The 13054-nt window shown below is 43.9% G+C and overlaps 1 protein-coding gene across 1 annotated transcript; it reads left to right on the top strand.

Annotated features, from left to right (window-relative positions):
• The first annotated feature begins 1787 nt into the window (after positions 1 to 1787).
• Positions 1788 to 12129, top strand: KCNA4 (potassium voltage-gated channel subfamily A member 4). Its single transcript, XM_003919947.3, has 2 exons — positions 1788 to 2231; positions 5337 to 12129. Exon 2 carries the CDS (start codon positions 6120 to 6122, stop codon positions 8079 to 8081), a length of 1962 nt encoding a protein of 653 aa, XP_003919996.2. The 5' UTR covers positions 1788 to 2231; positions 5337 to 6119; the 3' UTR covers positions 8082 to 12129.
• The last annotated feature ends 925 nt before the right edge of the window (positions 12130 to 13054 follow it).

The raw sequence follows: 13054 nt of genomic DNA, 5'->3' as shown, positions 1-13054 counted from the left end.
TTCCCTTAATAATTAATTGAGCGTCACAAAAGGAGGAGGCCCAATAGGGCCCTTGAACAAAGCTGCCTCCCCGAGGACAACAGTGACCGTCCCGGCGCCAACCGACCAGCCCAAGGTCGGATTTTCTCCAGCAGTCCGGGCACGCGCCGCCACTGCCTGCCTGGTCCATCGGGCGTGCTGGGAGAGGTTCTAGAGAGACCCTGTTTTTGTGTGTGCGTGTCTGTGTCCGTGTGTGTCTGGGTGTTCACTCGTGCGCGGTCGCTTGGGTGGAAGTGGGGTGGGAATGGACTGCAGAACCTTTTTTGTTTGTTTGTTTTTTAATGGAGATGGGCAGTGGGAGAGCTCACTAAGATAGAGACCGCTGGGCTGCTGGGCCCTGTGGAGCACTCTTAAACCCCGTTCATCACAAAAAGGAAAAGAACAAAAAGACAAAATAATAATAATAAGCATAAGACAGAGACTCCCCGGAGCCAAACCTCTCACCCGGTTGATTCTGGCAAGCCTCAGAAAGGCGAGCTGTCTACTTTCCCATTTTGAAGTGGTCCAAAGAAATAAGCAAGAAACAAGGAGAAACCCTTCCTCGAATTGAAACTTCAGCCAGTCAGCATGAAAGGCCCAAGAAGTTATTAACCAGAAGTTCCTGCTTTAGGGGAACAGGGACTTGCCCGAGGCCCCGACCTGCAGCTAGGTTTAACTTTCAACTCGTAGTGACCTTTTCCTTATTTTAATGCAAAAATTCACGCTCAGAGGTGGAGATTTAAAATGCGAATGATACATAGGTTCTATGAAGCAGTGCGCCAGAAAAACTCCACCTCTACGTGCTCTGTCCATAGTTCCCCTATTTCCCCTTAGGGGAGAGGCTCGTGAAAGAAAACCACACCCTGACTTCGAGGAGCAGCGCACTTTTTTTTTTTTTTTTTTGGTGTTAGCTCACTTGTGCGCGCAAGCTTTAATTAAAAGAAAGAAAACCAAATAAACTTGCTTTTTGCTGAGATCTCCCTTGATTTCTATCCTGAGGGATCCAAAGAGCCCTCGGTCGGTACCAGAGCCGTATTTCTTTTTGCAGCAACAGGTTGTCTGCGGGCTCTTCTCCGCCTTCCAAAGCCCCCAGCCCTGGGCCCACTCTGGAACTCACTCATCTCTCCAACCCTCTCCCTCTAGGACTGCTGCTTCCCTTGCACAGCCCCTAGCCTGGGCCTGATTCCAATTTCTGTAGCATTCCCCTACCCGGGGTGGAATACAGGTTGAAAGTCGGTCTCCTCCGTGCCCCGGAGGCCAAACCCCGAAGCTGAAGCCGCGCAACTCCTGTGTGCAGGGAAGGCGGAGACTGAGGGATCTGGGCGCGCTGGCAAGCACGGGAGGGCTCCCAACCCGACAAACCCGCTTTGAGAGTGGGTGGGGTGTGGAGAAGGGGACGGGGGCTCAAGGGGAGATCTGGAGAAAGCAAGTTGGGGAGTGGAGAAGATGTCCCAAAGGACCCCATTTTCGGGACTGCACCTCCCGGGGAGCTTCCCGTTCCCACGCCCTCTGGGGACTCCCGCGCTGCCGTCGAAACCCCCATTCCGGCCCCAACAGGGACACCTCTCCAGGATTTGCTCCTCTCCTCTGGGGACCACAGCCAAAGACTCCTGGAATCGATCCCGGATCCTGGGAGTCTGGGGGCCCGGCCAGAGTGCGGGGAGTTGCGGCGTCGTGACTGCGCCCGCCCCGCCGCTCCAGGAGGCGCCCCTGGCGACCGTCGCGAACGCCACACCCTCGGCTCGGCCCTGGCCCCGCCCCCGCCCGGCGCGCGTTCGCGGCCAGGGGAGGCGTGTGCTGCTCCTGCAGCCAGCGAGAGCGAGAGAGGGATGGATGTTGGAGGAGGAATTCGGGCTTAACAAGTGATCGCTGCTGTCTAGGATTTTGCCTCTTTTCGGGGGAACCTTGACTTCCTTTCCCAGGCAATCCCTCCTGTGCTGAACTCCAGAGGAACCAGGAGTCTTGGGGTCTTCTCTGGGGCAGCCCCGACCCCCACCCCCAGGCTCCAGCCGCGAGGACTCTGTGCCCCCCGCCGGGCCAGGCAACAGAACTTGTTCCGTGGATATTTGGAGCCTCCACCTGCCAAACCCGAGTGATTCCTTTTAACACTCCAAGATCGTTCTTCCCCTCCTCCAGCTGTTGCAGCTTGAGGGGGAAAAACAAGCCAGCCGGTGGATTTTCTTTATTTTTATCTTTCGCCCCGCCGGGGAACGGTAAGTATGATACCTTTTCAAAAAAAATCTTTCCTCCACCTTCTTCATTTGGCTGTTAAGAAACAGTGGACATCTGAGGGATAAATAATATCGGGAATGTGACAGAAGGGCATGAATGGAAGGCGGTTAAAAATAAACCAGGAGGTGGGAGAAGGGAGGTGCGGATGCTGCGCGGCGCTCCGGGGGGCCAACAGTTGTTATTTTCCCAACCCCGGGGATGCGGTGAGTGCGCCCTGGCTAACGTGCTGGAGCGGGAACTGAGGTCTGGAGGCGAGGGCGCGATTAAAGATGTCGTTTTCCAACGAGAGGGGGTTAAGATTTAGCATCGTTTCGCCTCCTCCCAGCCTCACCGGTTCCCTTCGTTTGGGAACAGCTGGTGAACGGGTCTGAATTGCTGCCGCTCCCAATGTTTGGATTCGCGTGCATTTTCCTAGCATTTGAGCAACATACATAGGGGCTGCATAAATGGCGTGCCTTGAAGTGTACATTTCTCACGGTGTTGGCTTTTCTGATCCCCCCCCCCCCCACCTCTCTGTCTCAGTTTCTCTCTCTGTCTGTCTCTCAGATAAGGTTCAGGTACCACCCTGACACAGTTGCAGGAATTGGCACTGAGAGACGGACAGCCTTGTTGTTGGGGGGGGGGGGGGTTCGGTGAGAGGAGGAGGGGCGGATGTTTGGCTGTTGTTTGGGGGCGCCGGGATTGGGGAATAGGTAGTCTGCAAAATCCTGTTGTTTAATGGTGTTAAAGAAGAAGACAAATTCCTCTGCAAAGATCTCTCTCATAAAGGCTCCTGGGAATTGACTTGAATAGAATCTCTTAACAGGAGTACCTTGAGAAAGAAGAGAGATTTTAAAACCAGTCTGGTTTGCTGGATGAATGATTTTTCTTTTCTCTTCTTTCTCTCCCTCTTTCTTTCTAAATCAGGGTTGGTGAAGTAACTAGTAGACAATAAAAAGGAAGGCAATTTGCTATTTGTAGGGTGGAGGAGGGAGTTAGATAAACAAAATCTAATAATCCCAAATAAATAAATAAATGTGAAATTATTTGGTGTGGAGCAGAAAGAGGGCAGTTCAAGATCTCCTGAAGAGATGATGGTGAATTAGAAGACTCTCCAATTCATGACCTTCTGGGAGTCAGTTGGGTGGGAGGGCAGGTGTGTGTAGTACTCAGCTATACAGGAACTTGGGTTACACTGGGGCTTCACTGAAATTATCGTTTTTGGGGAGCTGGGGAAGAAACTAAGCAAACTCTCAGGCTATTTGGTCTGTGCAAGTCTTGAAAGGATGTTGGCCTGACACTCCACAGTGAATATCACCCCAGGATGGTTTTGTAAGTAGGGATTTGGAGACTCCTTGAGGGTAAACATTTCAGCGTATGAGATGTTAGCAGTCAGGCAAAGGAAGGGAGCTAGCACGTGAGATGCCCTCACTGGTGTATTTTCTGGGGTTTGTGTCACAATCAAATGCCCTTCTTGCCCTAGGAAATTGAGTATGATTGGGAAGGGGTGTATGATTGGGAAGACTTCTGTTTGCCCCTTCCATGCTTGTCACTTCATAAAATTCAGTGTGTTTAGGCTGCTAGGCTGACAGGATCAGCAAGAAGCAGCAGGTGGTCAAGAGCTGAATCCTGTTAATGGCTTCAGAAAGCCATTTCTCTTATGCTTTCCAAGTGCTTCCAGTAATAGAAGCTGGTAGATGTCCTGAATTCAGGCTATCATCATTCTCTTCAGTTCTGTGGGTTACTCCCTGCATTCTTGGAAGTCTTCTTGAACAGAGTACATGGAAAAATCAAGAAGAGATAGGAGATTTGGATGGGGGCTTTTACAGGACTTGGCTGAGGAGATGAATTACCTGGATCTTGGGAGACCAAACTAAGGAAGAAGGGCCAGGTGACAGAGGGAGCAGATCAGAGCTGCAAGGGACATGTGGTTAGGAAGTGGAAGATTATAAATAAAAGTGGGCAAAGAGAGAGAGAAAGAGAGGAGGGGGATGTTGGGGATGTGAATTTATTGAAGTGAAGGTGGGGGCGTATGATAGGCTAAGAATGAAGTCCACACAAGCTGAAATTTAAAAACTAAAAGGAGATAGTCCCTTGAACAGAGTATAAGAGGAACCACTGAGGTGAGCATGGGGCGACCACAAGGAGAGAAGATGATTATTAGAGATGTGAAAACTGGCATTAGTTCCTAGTCTGGGTGGTAGGGAGTGTTCAGGATTCAGGGGGACAGAAAAACAATGGGGACATGCTGCAGGGAGTCAGGCAGTGCCAACTTAACACGGGCCATTGGTGAGTCTCAGGATATCCTGTATGTCTTCACATTCCATCTTCCCTTACTTTAGTGGTCTAAGGACAGAAACATTTGGGACTGTGTAGATAGACAATAAAAACATAGGCTACTATCATGTTATTCATAAATGCCAGTGTTTATTGCCATTCATTAGGTAAAAGGCATTGTGATATTTTATCAACATCCATTATCTCATTTAATCCTTACAAACAGGGGCTGGGGGAAGTTGTGTTATTATTTGTACTTTATAGATGAGGTGATTGAAGCTCATTCAAGTGGTGCCGTCTGGACAAAATAATGCGGTTTGGTTTTGTTTTTCTTTTTTCTTTTCCTTCTGACTTCCCCAATCCTGAGTCAGGACAGGGAGGAGTGGAAGGGCACTTAATTCAGAAACATTTTACGAGTGGAAAATTTAAAAACTGCCTCGAGATAGTTGAATGATGGAAGCAGTTGTAAAGTCACAGCATTATTTTTGTGGAATGAAGAGAGTGACAGTGAGAATTAAGACCTGGCATTCGTGAAGGGGAAGATAGAAGCAAGAGCCATGTGGGCCATGATGGGAGACAGGAAAAATAATTGAGTTGCCCTAAAAATAAACCGAGCTGAAATAATAGCCGAAGAAGAAGGAAAGAAGGATGTTTAGTGAGTAAGAATAGCCTGCACCATACTCTTTAAAATGTATGGGTGCTTGGTGTGTTACATGACCTGCTTGAAGAAAAGAGAAGGAAATGTATGTGAAGACAAATGCTCAGTTTGCTCTTTATGATTTGTTTCCTTTTTATTTTTTTCCCTATGCTTGTTTCCAATCCTGTTTCAGGTGAAGTGCTTCTTCTGCATGATTTTGGCCGAAGGATGCTCTGCATTTCCTTGATGTCTATGGAGACTTCACAGCTGGTTTTGCTTCTGCTGACACCTCATCTAGCACCTTCTCTACCTCCCAGGGTCTTTGCCTCTGTCTATGGTGTAGCATTGCACCTGGGTCCAGGAAGCCTTTGATGAACTTAAAAGGAGAGCCTGGAGAATCATCCTGATAGACTTTGAGCAGAAATGGCTGGACATACTTCAAACCACATCTTAACATGGGTCGAGCCATCACTAGAAGGCAAGTGCTAACAGTAAAGGCTTATTTGCATTTTATTTAAATTTAATGGACTGAGCATTAGCCAATTTCCATGGCAGAAAAATATATTTCATTTTCTAGGCATAACTTCTGACTGTCAGACACTTGCTGCTTTTGAATCTTGCAGCGTCATTACTAAGCACACCCCAGACACATTTGCAAATTCGAACATCTACGCCCAAAACATAGGTGTCTGAGAGACTCCGGCGTTCTCGGACTTCTTAGGATTGAGAGTGCTAGGCTGTTTATCTCGACCAGCCAAGCTCTGGAGAGCAATGTTGAATGCCTGAGAAGAGAGAGCATGGGGCGTGCTGATTTAAAAACAGAAAATGCAAAGTTGGACTGAAAATATCCTTAGTCTTCCAAGCAATCTGCTTAAGGGTTCCAAACTTACCTTAATTTGGTGAGAAAAGAAGCTGCCCTATTTTTCTTTCTACTTCTTCTACAACTGGAACCAGCCATTTCCGAAAAACCACCGCCATGGAGGTTGCAATGGTGAGTGCGGAGAGCTCAGGGTGCAACAGTCACATGCCTTACGGTTATGCCGCCCAGGCCCGGGCCCGGGAGCGGGAGAGGCTTGCTCACTCCAGGGCAGCTGCGGCAGCTGCTGTTGCAGCAGCCACAGCTGCCGTCGAAGGTGGTGGGGGTTCTGGTGGGGGATCCCACCACCACCACCAGTCACGTGGGGCCTGCACCTCCCATGACCCTCAGAGCAGCCGGGGTAGCCGGAGGAGGAGGCGACAGCGGCCTGAGAAGAAGAAAGCCCACCACCGGCAGAGCAGCTTCCCTCATTGCTCTGACCTGATGCCCAGCGGCTCTGAGGAGAAGATCCTGAGGGAGCTGAGTGAGGAGGAGGAAGATGAGGAGGAGGAGGAGGAGGAGGAAGAGGAGGGAAGGTTTTACTATAGTGAAGATGACCATGGTGATGAGTGTTCCTACACGGACCTGCTGCCCCAGGATGAGGGCGGTGGTGGCTACAGTTCAGTCCGCTACAGTGACTGTTGTGAACGTGTGGTGATAAATGTGTCAGGCCTACGCTTTGAGACCCAGATGAAAACTCTGGCCCAGTTTCCAGAGACTTTGTTGGGAGACCCTGAAAAGAGGACTCAGTACTTTGACCCTTTGCGCAATGAATACTTTTTTGACAGGAACCGGCCCAGCTTTGATGCCATCTTATATTATTACCAATCAGGAGGCCGCCTGAAGAGGCCGGTCAACGTCCCCTTTGATATCTTCACTGAGGAGGTGAAGTTCTATCAGTTGGGGGAGGAGGCCCTGTTGAAGTTTCGGGAGGATGAGGGCTTTGTGAGAGAAGAGGAGGACAGGGCCCTCCCTGAGAATGAATTTAAAAAGCAGATTTGGCTCCTCTTCGAATATCCAGAGAGCTCCAGTCCTGCCAGGGGCATAGCCATTGTGTCCGTCCTGGTCATCTTAATCTCCATTGTCATCTTTTGCCTGGAAACCTTGCCTGAGTTTAGGGACGACAGGGATCTCGTCATGGCACTGAGTGCTGGCGGGCATGGTGGGTTGTTGAATGACACCTCAGCACCCCACCTGGAGAACTCAGGGCACACGATATTCAATGACCCCTTCTTCATTGTGGAGACGGTCTGTATTGTGTGGTTTTCCTTTGAGTTTGTGGTTCGCTGCTTTGCTTGTCCCAGCCAAGCACTCTTCTTCAAAAACATCATGAACATCATTGACATTGTCTCCATTTTGCCTTACTTCATCACACTGGGCACTGACCTGGCCCAGCAACAGGGGGGTGGCAATGGTCAGCAGCAGCAGGCCATGTCCTTTGCCATCCTCAGAATCATTCGTCTGGTCCGAGTGTTCCGGATCTTCAAACTCTCCAGGCACTCCAAAGGCCTGCAGATCCTGGGCCACACCCTCAGAGCCAGCATGCGGGAACTGGGCCTTCTGATCTTCTTCCTCTTCATTGGGGTCATCCTCTTTTCCAGCGCTGTGTATTTTGCAGAGGCAGATGAACCTACTACCCATTTCCAAAGCATCCCGGATGCGTTTTGGTGGGCTGTGGTGACCATGACAACTGTGGGCTATGGGGACATGAAGCCCATCACTGTAGGAGGCAAGATTGTAGGGTCCCTGTGTGCCATTGCGGGTGTCTTAACCATTGCTTTGCCAGTGCCAGTGATTGTCTCTAACTTTAACTATTTCTACCACAGAGAGACTGAAAATGAGGAACAGACACAGCTGACGCAGAATGCAGTCAGTTGCCCATACCTCCCCTCTAATTTGCTCAAGAAATTTCGGAGCTCTACTTCTTCTTCCCTGGGGGACAAGTCAGAGTATCTAGAGATGGAAGAAGGAGTTAAGGAATCTCTGTGTGCAAAGGAGGAGAAGTGTCAGGGAAAGGGGGATGACAGTGAGACAGATAAAAACAACTGTTCTAATGCAAAGGCTGTGGAGACTGATGTATGAATTGCTTTCTCCACCTGCCACTGTCCCCCCAGCATCTCCAAATATATTTATGCATAGAGAGTGCAGTTATGAAAATGAAATATGCAAATGACCCAATGCATACAGTAGTACACCATTTAATGGTTATACATGGCATAATTGTACCTAAACTTGTATTACATATCAAATAAATGATATATCCTGGAGAAGAGGGAGGCTTAAATAGGAGCAAATCTATCTTTATATTTTTATTAGAATGCAAGAGTTTTGCACATTAACTAGAAAAGATGTTAGTAAAGATGGAGAGAGAGAGTATATGTGTGAGTGTGTGTGTGTGAAGTAAATTGTCAATGTTAGTAATTGTGCAGTGATGGGAAAAGTTGGCATTTTGAAGTATTTACTATGTAAGAACTAATGAATTTGAACAGTCATTTATCAGTGCTTTAATAGCATCTCATATGTCTTTGGATTCTGTAGTTGTTTTTTAAAAATTGTAAGAATTGCTGTGTAGAGAAAAAAGAAAGTAAATTATTTAATAGAATATAGGTCACAATTTTATCTTGGATTTAATTAAAGTTTATTTTTAACTGGAAATTAACTTTTAAAAAGGCTGCAAGGGCCTTTAGAAATTGATTATATTTTATTATTAATTTTGGGAAGATTTGACAGCAAATGTCTAGCATTATAGAATAAATGACATTGGAGAATATGTAACAAGTTTTGTTTGCAGGTAACAGGACTGGAATTTTTTTTTTTTTTTTTTTTTGCACTACTTTATATGCTGAAGATTGAGAGAGACTTCATACTGTGAATGTTTACTAATGTAACAGTTCAATGACAATCATTGGAAGAATGATTTCTTTAGTCTTATTTTATTGTTTTCATTGTGTGAGACTAGTGACCATGCAGATAACATCACATGATTCTCTCCTCTTTTAAAATCTAAATAACTGATCTACAAAGGAACTGTGAAGTAAAATTTAGCAACTGAATCTTTTGAAATTGGTCTGTTACAATGATGCTTCTGAAATCATATATTTTATATATTCTTCTGCCTTTTAACTCCAGAGTAATTTAACCAAAGTTAATGCATGCACTGAAAGAATTCTTGAAGAAATAAGATGCCCAGCAGCTACAGTGATTATGGCCTAAAATTTTTCTATTAAATGTGCAATATAAATGCTAGATTTATTAAGTTTTTTTTTTTTGTGCAGTTATATAAGAACAGAATTTGAGGATTAACCTCAGATTTTAACATTCTATTTGCTAAAATGAATATAAGGAAGAATTGTGTCAAACATTTGGTTTCAACATCACCATCATTATCATCTTTATTAAAGGAAATTGTGACACATATAACTGCATTTAACTCACCACAAAGTGTTCTAGAATGTGAGATAGCAACTAGCGATCAGCCTGGCACTATTAAATCAGAGTGAGGTATAGTTTAGAAAACTCGGAATGCATACGAGGCCTTATTCCACAATGTTTCTTTAGGTTTTAATCTTTATAAAATGGTTGTCTTGAGTTCTGGGCAGGGGACAAAACAAGCAACACTGCATACACTTTTTCGGCATATAGTAAACTCTGGTAACTGTGAACTAAAAACAAGCAAACAAACAAAATGACCTGGAATAGCCTTTCTCAAGCTTTCTAAAATCCAGGCCATCATTTCATAATTACATAAATCCTACCTCTCTTTTAATGGTATTTGAAATTCAAAGTAAATTCAACACTAGGGTTAAAAGTAAAGCTGCACCCCCTCTCCACCCTTTCCTCATCATTTGTAGAGAAACTCTTTTCTAGAAACCTTTTAGATAGTGAAAAAGCAAGCAGGACCTTTGATTGAATGTGAAGACCAAAGATCAATAGAAGACAATAGAGAATGATAAAACAAGAAAATGCCATCTTACAATAAGACTTTAAAGATAACGTTTTAATGCATTTTAGATTTGGGGCAAAAAATGTAATAAGCATTAGGCTGGGGGTAAGGCTATTTGGACTGGTTGTAATTGATTTGAAAAAGTTACTTGACATCTCTGGACCAAAATTTCATGAATGGTAAAAAAGAGGGCAAATGAAGCATGTTATATGACTGAGTTAGGCAAAACAAATGAGAACATACAAAAATTCTGAAATGTTGAGTTCTGTACAAATGCCTGATCCTATGTCTAAATTGTTTAATCTTCCTCTGGGAGAAAAAGGGATTTAGAACCCACAAGCATATGTCTACTTTATTAGGATATTGTAAAAATTATGGGCAATGGCTGAAACTTTGGAGTCCTTACAAGAAGTAAATATGCAGACACAAGATAGTCTATTGCTGATAGATTCAGGCATGTCATAGTATAGAAAGTTGACTCTGTGAACAGACCGTGTGTCTTACAATATAGCCAACTAGGTCAGATTATATCTTAAAATAATTTAAGGGCTGTCTAGTAGAAAGGATATTTATTGAACTTTCTATAATAGCAATGACGATGATTTGGCTATGTTTGGAAGGGAAATGTACTGTATTTCGTTATTTCTATAATATCTTCTTTTTAAATCTAAAAGTTATATTAAATTTGATTGATAAAACACATTATATTGATAATTCTGAGAATCCAGGAAATGTAGTCATTTGGTGATTACCTTTATTTCACATGGCTTTTTTTTTTTAGGGTAAGAAGTTCAAGAAGTGATAGTCATGAGCTTTCAAACCAAATATTATTAGGTTACCATACTAAACTCATGTTTTCTTTCTCCCGGCAAGATGCATTTATTTTAGAGTATCCGGATCTTGATCCCACACTGAGAAGGAAAGTTTTAAGCTCTCAAGTCTTACATGGGGGTATTTCTGTATGGAACATTTCTCTTACAAGAGAATTCATGAAATCAGGACATCCAGTACAGCTGTGAATTCCTAACGTTTTTCCTAGTTGAAACTAGTCAAAGTACTTTAGAACCATTTGTAAAAATTTATACTGACAAATATGCTTTCTGGACCTATTTGTAACTAATTTAGGTAACTGTATCTTAGACGCCACTATACAAATTTGGTTGTAAAATAAAAAGGAACTGACCTTCTTCAGAGATCCAATTCTTGGGATCTGGGATCCTTTTATTGCTTTTCAGATGATAATAGATGTTACCAAGAGCACGATATTTGAGGGTCATCCTAATCAGAGTCTTTTCAAGGGTGGATGCATTGTTCTGTCTTGCAAATGCTTGCAGAGGAAACAGTTATGCACAACAGTTATAGGGAAGAAAGGAGGAATAAATAGTACTTTTGATTTCTGTGAAAGGGAGCCAGTGGATGCTAGAGGCGTGACAGCTGGTCTAGGGAGTCAAGAGAGCTGGCTGGTTAATTGTGGGCAAATCGTTTCATCTCCTTGATCCTCAGGACTTTGTCTCTCTCTCTCTCTCTCTCTCTCTCTCTCTCTCTCTCTCTCTCTCTCTCTCCCCCTCTCCCTCTCCCCTTCTCTCTCTCTTTCTCTCTCTCTCTCTCTATCTCTCTCTCTCCCTCTCCCCTTCTCTCTCTCTCTCTCTCTCTCTCTCTCTCTCTGTGTGTGTGTGTGTGTGTGTGTGTGTGTGTGTGTGTGTGTCTAAAACTGGGCTATTGAGCTACATTATTACTTCGTTCCTTTTAGTACCACAATTCTACTGTGGAGTAAAGGAAACATCAGACTAGCCTGATATTTCCTAAGTACTATTCAAGTCATATCAGCTTTGATTTTTTTCGTAAGGAATACTGGCAAAAATAAATAAATAAAAATAAAAATCTCACTGTTAGGTTAACCACAGAACAGGTGTTTGAGTTTGAATTTTTTAAAATGTAGACTAAGCTGAATGACTAGGATGTATTTTGAAGTGGTTATCCTAACAACTTCTAAACTAGGGAAGGGATTCATTTAATGAAAAACAACTCTTCAGTCCTCAGTTGAATACATGTGGTGAAAAATTGGTGAGTAAACATTTTGATGTCTTGCTTTGTTATCGTATGGTCTTGTCAGTAAACAGTATTTTGACCTGTGCTGGGGCACTCATTTTATGCTTAGACACTTGTAGTGTTTCACAAGTGCTACGACATGCTTTGTTAAGTTTTTTTTTTTTTTTTTTTTTTTTTTTTTTTTTTTGAGGAAAATTCTAAGAAATACAGTATATGAGAGCTTTATTGTTTTAGGGTATGATTTCTGCTTTTCTCATCTCATTTTTTTTTATTGCATTTTAGGTTTTGGGGTACATGTGAAGAACATGCAAGATTGTTGCATAGGTACACACATGGCAGTGTTGTTTTCTGCCTTCCGTCCCCTTGCCTGTATCTGTCATTTCTACCCATGCTATCTCTTCCCACCTCCCCACCCGCCCCGTCCCTCCCTTTAAACAGGATCACTGAAGCTTCCTGAAATTTTTTTCATTAAGCATGTGGTGAAACAGAACCCAATATATGAATAAGAAAAATATGTAAAGAAAATACTCTGAACTAAGATGCATATTTTCCCATTTAAAAAATGTCATCATTAACCAATGGCAAATTATTTTTAATAACACTGGAATCACAAACAGCAGCCCCCTACCTCCCAACAAAGAAACAATGTTCTTTGTCGCTGTTAATTTTCAGGGTTTGGATGAGCCTTTAGTACTAACAGTATAACTATGTTAGGGAAAGTGAGAAATATACCTAGATTCAATTCACATTTTTTAAAATGAACCTGTGTCGATGTGCCCATGCGCAGGAAACAGAGTGTAATATCCCTCTTTCTGTGCATGTATATATTTTTATTGATACAGTTTAAAATGATTACAGGGTGTCATTCAGTGACAAAAGGGCCTGTTCCAGGAAACCTCCTTGATCCGAAAGTCATTCTGAATTCTTCAAGGGACATTTGATGTGGACAAAGGTACCTTTTGGTTTTCCTTCCTGTAAAGAAACTTGACTCTAGGCACAGTATCTTCCGGACCAATGTAGCCACTGCAGGTTAGAAGACAGTTCTACTTTCTAGTATGGAAAA

This window comes from Saimiri boliviensis, chromosome 6 (genome assembly GCF_048565385.1).
Source record: "Saimiri boliviensis isolate mSaiBol1 chromosome 6, mSaiBol1.pri, whole genome shotgun sequence".
In the NCBI taxonomy this organism is placed as follows: Eukaryota; Metazoa; Chordata; class Mammalia; order Primates; family Cebidae; genus Saimiri; species Saimiri boliviensis.
This window is presented reverse-complemented; position numbering and strand designations above follow the sequence as displayed.

Coding starts and splice junctions, on each gene's coding strand:
- KCNA4 (XM_003919947.3), top strand. CDS start 6,120: ATGGAGGTTGCAATGGTGAGTGCGGAGAGCTCAGGGTGCAACAGTCAC.